The following is a 10,857-nucleotide window of genomic DNA, read 5'->3' as shown; positions in this document are numbered from 1 at the left end:
CAGGCCATTGTAGGGGTCTGAGAGCCAACACCTCGTCCATCTTCAGTCACTTCGCCCTCGTTAAAGACTGGCCAGCAAGAGGGGGCGTGTCAAGTTTGACTACTTGGTCTCAAGAGCAGGCATCCAATGAAAACCCATATGTGTGAATTCTCCATCTCCGTACTGAGAAAAGGCGTTCAGGTAAGACAACGCCCCTTCTGATTATTTTTGAGCCCACCCCCTGCTCTTGGTTCCATTGCAGAAACTAATAAACTATCAGCATCTAAGACAGTGATGGCAAACCTTTTAGAGACCGTGCCCAAAAACTGCCCCCCGCTCCACCCCCTGCCCCGCCCCCGGTCCGCCCCCCATCCTCCACGCCGCCTGCCCGCAGGGCCACTTACCGCCTCCAGGGCCCGCAGCAGATCGCCCAGGCAGCCCAGCAATGCTATGATGGTCACGCCCTCTGCCCGTGCCCTGCAGCATCAACTGTGCACGATGAGGTGTGAGGGCAGAGTCTTGTCTACGCTGCCTGGCTGCCATGTCCTTGGCTGCGCTGCTCCGCGTGGGCCGCGCTCGGGGGCGACTCTCCTCCAGGGGGGCTGCTGGTGAGGAGGGGGTCACGGGGGAAGGCAAGGCTGGGGCAACGGCACGTGTGCCCACAGAGAGGACTCCGAGTGCCACCTCTGGCATGCGTGCCCTAGGTTCCCCACCATTGGTCTAAGATCAGCAAGAAGGTATAATCTGAGTTCTTGTGACGGATGCCCAATTACGTCGCCTTTTTGAGTAGGATTAGTCTTTATTTCTACAGTTTTCCTTTAATCCCCCCCAAAACTACATATCGTTTGGAATATGGTTACGACAAAGAAGCTGCAGGAAAGCCTGAAAACTCTTTTCCAGTTCCCAAGAAATTTGTGTATATTTATTGTGGTTTTTATTATCGCCTGTTCACCGCCCTGAGTCCCGTAAGGGAGATAGGGCGGTATATAAATTCAATAAATAAATAAATAAATAAATAAACTGAGTAAACTTTATTGAAAGATTAAGCAGAAAAGAATCAGAAACGGCCCTTCGTTTTTCGAAATAATCGTAAGGGGTTAAAATGTAAGATTGCTTCCTATTGTGTTTATTAGACCGCAGTTTCATAAAGCAGGGGATTTTTACAGGAAACCCCCGGAGCGCTGTATCAAAGCCAGGATAAAACTTCACAAGGGTTCTGAAGATTAAACAAACTTTTTTAAAACCACTGGGTTTCCTTATTGAAGGGAAACACCCAAGGACCAATACTTCGGTCTTTAGGCCTTGTTTCTGGAAAGGAAGTCATGTCCTTTGTTGGGATGGTGTGTAGGAATGATCTTGGGAGATGGGAATAGGGTAGGGCAGGGGTAGGCAGCCTTGGCTCTTTTATGACTCGTGGACTTCAACTCCCAGAATTCCTGAGCCGGCCTGGCTCAGCATGGAAACCTCTCCCTTTCTCCTCAGCATGGCTGACTCAGGAATTCTGGGAGTTGAAGTCCATGAGTCATAAAAGAGCCAAGGTTGCCTATCCCTGGGATAGGGGAAGAGATGGTGCCTAGGGCAGGAATCCCAAAACCTGTGGGCCATGGCCCACTAGTGGTCTGTGGCCTATTTGCAACCGGGCTGTGTGAGTGGCTGGTTGGCGTATGCGCATGAGTGCGCGCATACACAGCCCCACTGACGCGACTGTCACGGGCACTTGGGGCCTCATTTGTGCAAGCATCACGGGCCCTTGACGCCTCAATCACACGAGCATTGCGGGTGCTCAGGACCCCACTTTCTTGAGCGTCACGGGCGCTCAGGGCCCCCATCGTGCGCGAGCCTCATGCGTCATAGGCGCTTAGAGTCTCAATCACACGAACATTGCAGGTACTCATGGGCCCACCCTGCGCGAGCGCTTGGGGCCTCACTCGTGCGAGCGTCGCGGGTGCTCTCTGTCCCTCTCGCGAGAGCAACAGGTGCTCGTGCATGTGCGCGTAAGTGCCTGCCCCACCCAGAAAACTATCCCCTCTTTCCCCCCTCCTTGCCCTCCGAGCCGCCAACCCAAAATGTGGGGGAACTCTGGCCTAGGGAACGATCAGACGGCAAGATGGGGAGCCCACAACTGCATAACATACGGAGAAATAGGCTCAGGAGGGACCACCCCTCCCAAGTTCTTAGGCTGTAAAAGAAATGGCGGGAAATTTATACTTCCAGATTTACGAGATTCTGTTAATGTAACCTTACCATATCGGTAGTCCTCGATTTACAATCATCAGTTTAATAACCATCCGAAGTTACAACAGCAATGAAAAAAGTGACTTATGACCGGTTTTTTTACTTAGACCATTGCCCTGGTTGCTTGACAACCGGCATGTGTGTACAACGATTGCACTGTTGTGGGGTCCTGTGATCACCGTTTGTGGCCTTCCCAGCTGGCTTCTAACTGCTTAAAATTATGACGGGTCACCCCCCACACACACACACCAAATTTTGAAATTACAACAGCTGCACCCAGGCACCCTGTGGTTACATGATTGAATTTGGGCGCCTGGCCAACAGGCTCCCCTTTATGGCTGTTTACAGTAGCCTGTCCCGTTTCCAGGGTATACTTTTGATTTCTGCCAAAAAAATGCCCCTTGGGTCAACGTCAATGGGGGAAGCCAGGTTCTCTTTAACGATCATGGTGATTCACTTAACAACCATGGCAAAAAAGGTCATGAAATTGGGCACAACTCAGATAACAACTGTGTTGCTTAGCAACGGAAATAATAGGATAGGATAGAATAGAATACAATAGAATAGAACTTTATTTAGAATAGAATAGAATAGAATAGAATAGAATAGAATAGAATAGAATAGAATAATATGAATAGAATATAATATAATAGAATAAAATAATATGAATAGAATAGAATAGAATAGAATAGAATGAAATAATATGAATAGAATAGAATAGAATAGAATAGAATAGAATAGAATAGAATATATGGAATTGAAGAATAGAATAGAATAGAATAGAATAGAATAGAATAGAATGAAATAATATGAATAGAATAGAATAGAATGAAATAATATGAATAGAATTGAATAGAATAGAATAGAATATATGGAATTGAAGAATAGAATAGAATAGAATAGAATAGAATGAAATAATATGAATAGAATAGAATAAAATAAAATAAAATAATATGAATAGAATAGAATGAAATAATATGAATAAAATAGAATAGAATAGAATGAAATAATATGAATAGAATAGAATAGAATGAAATAATATGAATAGAATAGAATAGAATGAAATAATATGAATAGAATAGAATAGAATATATGGAATTGAAGAATAGAATAGAATAGAATAGAATGAAATAATATGAATAGAATAGAATAGAATACCATAGAATAGGATAGGATAGGATAGGATAGGATAGGATAGGATAGGATAGGATAGGATAGGATAGAATGAAATAATATGAATAGAATAGAATAGAATAGAATAGAATAGAATGAAATAATATGAATAGAATAGAATACCATAGAATAGAATACAATAGAATAGAATAGAACTTTATTTAGAATAGAATAGAATACCATAGAATAGAATAGAATAGAATAGGATCTTGGAGGTCTTCTAGTCAAGCCCCCTCCTCGAGCAAAAGAACGTATACCATTTCAGATTGGCTGAATGTTGGGCTCTGTTGTGGTTGTGAGTCGAAAACTACCTGTAGTATTTAGCACAGTGTAAAAAAATACAGTGCTTGAATACCTTCTAAAGTCTTACCGTTCTTTGCTTCAGACTATCAAAGTGACCTTGGATGTCCATCTGAATGGCTCGGCTGGAGACATCCTGGTTTTTCTGACAGGTAAGTGTTCCTTTGCTCCCAGGTTAGATGCTACCCTGTGGAGAATCACTATGCTCCTTCATATATAGGGAGTCCTTGACTTAAACAAGCATAATTGAACCTGGTATTAGGGTCATAAGGCACTGTGGGTATTAAGCAGGTGACCAAACCTGATTTTTTTAAAATTTCTGATGGTGGTTGCCTTTGGAGATCCTCAGTCATCCAGGTCATGGTTGTCCCAAAGATGCTTTTTCAGGAGACAACTGGACTTTCTTGTTTTTCTTTGAAGATGTTTCACTTCCCATCCAAGAAGCTTCTTCAGCTCTGACTGGATGGTGGGGAATGGGAGGATTTATACTCCTTGCAGACAGCTGGTCATTTGCATTCTCTTAGAAAGTCCTTGAGGCCACCTGGAGGTTTGCCTGTGTCCTCAGGGTCACCTGAGTGGTGCAAATGGGTGGGGAGCCTTCTTGGCTGCAGGATGTTTTCTGTCCTGTGTGCCTTCAGCCTGCGCCTGTCTTCAACAGGGAAGGGACCCAGGTCTGCAGCTTAAAAGTAACACCTCCCCCCCTTAATCTAAAGTTGAAATGCAGAGGCACGTAGCTGCCAAAATTTCATCCTTGACACACGCCCCATTATACCACCTTTTTATCATGTTTATCAAGTGAATCACTGCAGTTCAGTAAACCATGTGGTCATTAAACGAGTCAAGCTCCCTCCATTGACTTTTCTTTGGAAGCCGGCTGGGAAGGTCGCCAGTGGGTGATCATATGACCCCCAGGACATCGCTGGAACCATATTAAATACATGCCAATCACCCAACATCCAATTTTTGATCACACGACCGAGGTGACGATGCAGCTGTCGTGAGTGTGACTCCCTGGCTGCAAGTCACTTTTTTTTCAGTGTCATTCTAACTTTGAATGGTTGCTAAATGAACGGTTCTTAAGTTCCAAGTCTGCCTGTGTTCTTTCTCACGGTTCTTCAGAACAATGTCTTAAAATGAGTTTGTGGTTTCGCACTAGGGCAATCGGAGATTGAAAGAGCTTGCGAGCTTCTTTTCCAAAAAGCCGAGATGATAGATTACCGCTTTGACGTAAGAGAGCGCTCCGTGGAAGGCTTACTTATCTTGCCCCTGTACGGATGCATGCCAACAGGTGAGAGAATTTCTTTTATTGCCTGTGTTTGGATTTTCTTGCTGTGAGTCCTCACACCTACTGCATTTTGCAGCATTCGAGCCGTGGTGGCACACAGTGGTTAGGATGCGGTATTGCAGCTAACTCTGCCCACTGCCAGGAGTTCGATCCTCACCGGCTCAAGGTCGACTCAGCCTTCCATCCTTACGAGGTTGGTAAAACGAGGACCCAGATTGTTGGGGGCAAAATGCTGACTCTGTAAACCGCTTAGAGAGGGCTGTAAAGCACTGTGAAGCGGTCTATAAGTCTAAGTGTTATTGCTATTCTCTAAAAAGTTGTGAGAAAATTTTCTTTATCCTTTTTTGAAATCTCATCTGGCTCCCGGAGGTGTGGAGTTTTTTCTTTTTTTCTTTCTTTTTTCTTTTTTTTATTAAAAGTTTTATAAAGATTACAATATAATCCCCCTCCCCCCCAAAACCCCCCTCCCCCCACTTCCCAGAGCTATTCACAGGGTTAACAAATAATAATCATAATCTAAGTAACATTAACCAACTATTAAGTTACAAATCTATAAAACACTTTAACTCCCTTTTTATATAAATTTAAGTAAATTAAAGTTAAACACAGTAATAAACAAATAATAATATCATAATAATAATTAAAAATAACAAAAAATAAACTATTATAAAATATTAATAATACTCTAAAATTTACTCAAAAACCAAATGGAACTTTTTAGTCCCATATTTATTCTGAATATAATCTATCCATCTTCTCCAAACCGAAATATATCTTTCTTGTGAATGGTCCTTCACATAAGCGGAAATCTTGGCCATTTCTGCTAAATTTGACACTTTAAACGACCATTCTTCTATAGTAGGCAAACGATCCGTCTTCCAATATTGAGCTACCAATAATCTTGCAGCTGTTATAAATTCAACATCAAATTCGTTTCTTTAATATCCAAATCTTCCATAATACCTAACAAAAATATCTGTGGTGCAAACTTTATCTTTTTCTTTAAAATATTTTGAATATTCCACCAGATTTTAATCCAAAATGCTTTTATTTCCCTGCATGTCCACCAAATATGAAAATAAGTTGCATCTAAATTTCCACATCTCCAACACTTGGGTTGTAAATTAGGATACATGCAGGACAATTTTTGAGGATCCAAATGCCACCTATAAAACATTTTATAAAAATTTTCTCTTAAATTTTGAGCTTGAGTAAATTTTACATTTCTAACCCAAATTATCTCCCATGTATCCAATGAAATCGGTTCTTGAATATTTTGAGCCCATTTTATCATGCAGTCTTTAACCAATTCCGTTTCCGAATCCAATTCTATCAAAGCATTATAAATTCTCTTTATGTGGGATGTGGAGGTTTTTCAAGAAAAAAATTGGACAACCATTTAAGTAGGATTGTATAAGGTCTCCTGCCCGCGGCAGTGGGTTGGACTAGAAGACCTCCATGATCCCCTCCAGCCCTATGATTCTGGGAAAAGAGAAACTGGTGTTTTGCAGGGGCCTTGGGACCTATTCTTGCTGCCCTCTTAGTGCGCTTGGCTACAGTTCCCAATATCTTCAACTGTGCTGGCTGAGGATGATAGCAGTTGTAGTCCAGGTCAGATCACTCCTTGCTGTCTCGCCTGGCTGGCGGCTGGATTGTGGCCGAGTCCAATTTCACAAGGTTTCGCTTTTAATCTTTGCAAAACCTGCAGACCTTCAGAGACAGGTGTTCCTTTCCTCTATTGCATTCTTCTGACGCTGTTTTTGTCACTTAGATCAGCAGAGACGGATATTCCTGCCGCCTCCGCCAGGGATCAGGAAATGCGTCGTGTCCACAAATATCGCAGCAACATCTTTGACCATTGATGGGATCAAGTAAGAGTTCTCGATTGGAGGTTCAGCTGGGCCTGTGGTTGAACTAGGGCAGTGGTGGCGAACCTATGGCACGGGTGCGAGAGGCGGTGCTCAGAGCCCTCTCTGTGGGCACGCGTGCCGTCGCCTCAGTCCTAGGCCTTCAGCTGAGTTTTATAAAACCTTTTCGCTTTAGGCCTCCACCGCCGTGTGCAAAAAAAAAAAGGTTTCAACTTCTCGCAGGAAAAAAAAAGATCTTGCAAAGTTGGAATTGATTGATTGAACTTTTTAGTCCCACCCAGTCTGCCGTTACCACCGCAGCCACGCCCACCCAATGGGCCACACCCAGCCAATGGGCCACACCCACCCGGCACCCAACGATGCATAAGTGGGTTTTGGGTTGGAGTTTGGGCACTCAATCTCTAAAAGGTTCGCCATCACTGAACTAGGGAGTTGTTTAATGCAGTTAGTCGTCAAGTTACAACCGTACACATTGTCTTTGATTTACAAACATTTATTTAGTAGCCGTTTGAAGTTACAGCAATACTTTGAAAAGTGTCTTACGACCATAGCAGCATCTTTGTGATCACGTGATCAGATTTCAGAGGCTTGGCAACTGGCATGTACTTATGACAGTTGCAGTGTCCCAGGGTCAGCTGATCCCCTTTTGCGACCTTCTGACAAGCAAAGTCTTTGGGGGTGAAGCCAGATTCACTTAACAACCCTGTTACTGAATTTACAACTGAAATGGATTCATTGAACGAATGTGGCAAGAAAAGCGGTAAAATGGGGCAAAATTCATTGAACAAATGTCTCACTTAGCAACAGAAATGTTGGGCTCACTTGTGGTCCTAAGTTGAGGACTACCTGTAATTGAGCCTGGCAATTTACGGTTGTAAGTCATGAAGGTCGTGAAGTGGGTCATATGGAGGCAGGACTCCTTGCAGAAGCCAAGGGAGGGGTCTGCAATCACATTGGTAGTCCTTAACCATGTGAATAGAGGTGCGCTCCCAATTTGGTAAGATTTACATTTCTGTCTTCCCTTTTTTTTTCCAGGTATGTGGTTGATAGTGGGTTTGTGAAGCAGTTAAGCCACAACCCAAGAGTTGGCTTGGACGTGCTGGAGGTGGTGCCAATTTCGAAGTAAGCCCGATGGAAATCTTGGTTTAGCTTTGCATCCAGGTAGTCCTCAACTTATGACCACAATTCAGATCGGAACTTCTGTTATTATATGCAATGTGGTCATTAGGTCAGTCTGTCAACATCCAACTCGAGGATCCAAGTAAAACTTCAGATTCATTCCGTTTCCGAAAATCTTATCATTTATTGAATACACGGCATGGTAATGTCGAAGCAAAACTAACTCTGAGGTTCCCAGACACCAGTTCATAGAATTAAACAATAATTTCCCCGGCTAAACCCCCAACCTCCCCCGTACTCCATGTAAACAATTTCATTTTGTTATGGGAACCATCTGCTTCTTCTCCGCACCTGGTGCGGTGTCCTTGGAAAGGTTTCCAGCTCTGACGGTGTTCAGAAGAATCGTAGAGGTTTTGTTTCTCCATCTAATCCATTCTAAAGCAACACTTCCCCCCCCCTCCTTACTCTAATGGCAAGTTGAAATGAAGAGTTTCATTCTCGACGCAGTCATCGTGTCAGCACGCTTGATTTTACGATCTTTTTTTGCCAAGTGAATCACATGGCTGTTAAGTGAATCCTGTTTCCCCCCAATGTTGGAAGTTGGCTAGTAAAGCACTCGGTCTCTAAAAGGTTCGCCATCACTGCCCTATAGCAGGGCTTTTCAACCTTTTCACCCATTGTACCACTTTTAGGATATGGCAATATCCGAGTACCACCAGTCGCCTAGCAAGGTGTCAAAAACTTTCTCCTGTCTGAGGTTTCCATTGTTGTGAGCATTTCTGTTGAGGATTGGCAGCGGGGGTGGGGTGTGGGGTGTTTGGTTTTTATTCCCCCGTCTGCTGAGTGGTTGCAGCAGGTTTTGGTCACTTCACGTGACCCTGGTACACTGTGACCGTCATAAATATGAGTTGCCAAACATCTGAATCACAAGACCCTGGAGATGCTGCAACATTCCAGCTGATCGGCACTTCCTCTGGGCTCAGCAGAAGTGCCAGGATCAGCGCCGAGCTCCAGCTGGAGCCTGGCGTTGATCCTGGCACTTCCACTGAGCCCTGACAGTCCCAAAGAAGCACAGATCATCTGGAAAGCGGTACTGATCCTGGTGCTTCCGCTGAGCCCTGACAGCCCTGCAGCTCCAGCCATCTCTCGCTCAGGCTTGTGCGGTGCTGCCACCGGTTCAGTCATTCCCCTCCCCCGCTACCACTTTTATAGGATGGTCGCGTACCACCTGCCAGGTGCCAATGTACCACAGGTGGTACCCGTACCACTGGTTGAAAAGCCCTGCCCTATAGCATCGTCTTGAGGGAAGAAGTTGAAACACTTTATGTCCAGATTGTGTGGGGCCTGTAGATATTTTCTCAGCCCTCTTTCTGGTTCCTGAAGTATAGACATCCTCAGTGGAAGGCAGGCTGGTTGCGACTGTTTTTTTCTGTAGTCCTAACTCTTCGTTGAAATCCGTGTCTGTCTTGTTTGGTTGCAGTGCCAAACAAGACAGATATAGAGGTGCAGATGACAGACTCAGATTACTCCTCCTCCTCCTCCGATGACTACCACATAACATAGTGGGAAACGTGCCTTGCCTCTTAAGATAGAGGGTCTTGAATCTGTGGCCAGCGGGCCGCAGGAATGGCTGGCGAGTTCACGTACATGTGCATGCACTCCCCACTCACTCTGGCAGCTCCGTTTGCGCATGTGCGGGGGTGCTAGCGACACCACAAGCATCATGCGGTCGCTAGCAGCCCGTTTGCACATGTGCATGGCCACTAGCGGCCTGTTTGCGGGTGCTAGCATCCCGCTTGCACGGGCGCGCAAGCACCAGCACTACCGCCTGCACTGCTGCGGGTGCACGCAGTTCACTTGCGCATGCGGTCCACTTGCGCATGCGTGCAATGCTGGCGCCATCGTACATGTGCCTGTTTGTGCATGCACGCGTGCACAGACACACTTCTCTGCTCTTCCCTTTCCCTCTGGGATCTCTGTCTTAAGACCAAAAAGGTCCATGAGCCAGGCAACATTTCAGAATTTTGCCAAATAAAAAATTGAGATGTTCTGTTTTTCAATATACTGCTTCTAGGAGCGAGGCGGTGCAGCGTGCAGGCCGAGCCGGTAGAACAGCATCTGGGAAATGCTTCCGGGTTTATAACAAGGAATTCTGGGAACAGTGCATGCCCGATCACATGGTTCCAGAGATCCAACGGACCAGTTTGACCTCAGTGATGCTGACTTTGAAGTGCCTGGCCATCCACAACGTCATCAGGTAACCCTTGGCATGGGTCTTGTTCGTCAAATGCTGAGTTAGGAAGCCGTGTTCCGATTGGCGCTCAGCCTCTGGAGCTATTGTTTTTTTCTCTGCCCAGCCTACCCTGCAAGTTTGTTGTTGGTACAGGTAGTCCTCGACGTATGACCACAATTGAGCCCATCATTTCTGTTGCTAAGCAAGATAGTTGTTTAGTGAGTTTGGCCCCATTTTATGACCTTCCTTGCCACAGTTGTTAAGTGAATCACTGCAGTTGTTAAGTTAGTCATGTGGTTGTTAAGTGAATCTGACTTTCCCCGTTGACTTGGCTTGTCAGAAGGGGATACATGTAATCCCGGGATACCGCAACCATCATAAATATGAGCCAGGTGCCAAGTGTCTTGAGTTTTGATCCCATAACTGTGGGGACGCTGCAGTGGTCACATGAAAAACGGTCCTAAGTCTCTTTTTTCAATGCCGTTGTAACTTCAGACAGTCACTAAACGAATGATCGTAAGCCGACGACTACCTGTATTTGGAGATTATGTTTTCCAACCAGGAATTTTGCACAGCCTACATAAATCAGATGGTGCTTTTATTGATTTCCACATTGGTCTTGCCAGGTCCACCAGGTAGACCGGATCAGGAAATCAACTCCATAG

General features: G+C 44.8%; 1 protein-coding gene across 1 annotated transcript in view; it reads left to right on the top strand.

Annotated features, from left to right (window-relative positions):
- Positions 1-10,857, top strand: part of LOC107300958 (probable ATP-dependent RNA helicase DHX40) — a gene marked incomplete at its 3' end in the record, with an annotated part of 24,137 nt that overhangs the window by 11,098 nt on the left and 2,182 nt on the right. The window contains exons 5-9 of the mRNA XM_029287068.1: positions 3,773-3,839; positions 4,844-4,975; positions 6,744-6,843; positions 7,876-7,962; positions 10,034-10,216. Of these exons, the coding sequence (XP_029142901.1) occupies positions 3,773-3,839; positions 4,844-4,975; positions 6,744-6,843; positions 7,876-7,962; positions 10,034-10,216 (569 nt within the window). The remainder of the gene's footprint in view (positions 1-3,772; positions 3,840-4,843; positions 4,976-6,743; positions 6,844-7,875; positions 7,963-10,033; positions 10,217-10,857) is intronic.

The sequence above is a fragment of the Protobothrops mucrosquamatus genome, unplaced genomic scaffold (assembly GCF_001527695.2).
Source record: "Protobothrops mucrosquamatus isolate PMUCROS unplaced genomic scaffold, P.Mucros_1.0 scaffold9318, whole genome shotgun sequence".
Taxonomy (NCBI): domain Eukaryota; kingdom Metazoa; phylum Chordata; class Lepidosauria; order Squamata; family Viperidae; genus Protobothrops; species Protobothrops mucrosquamatus.
Note: the sequence above shows the minus strand (reverse complement) of the source record. Positions and strands in the feature narration are given on the sequence as shown.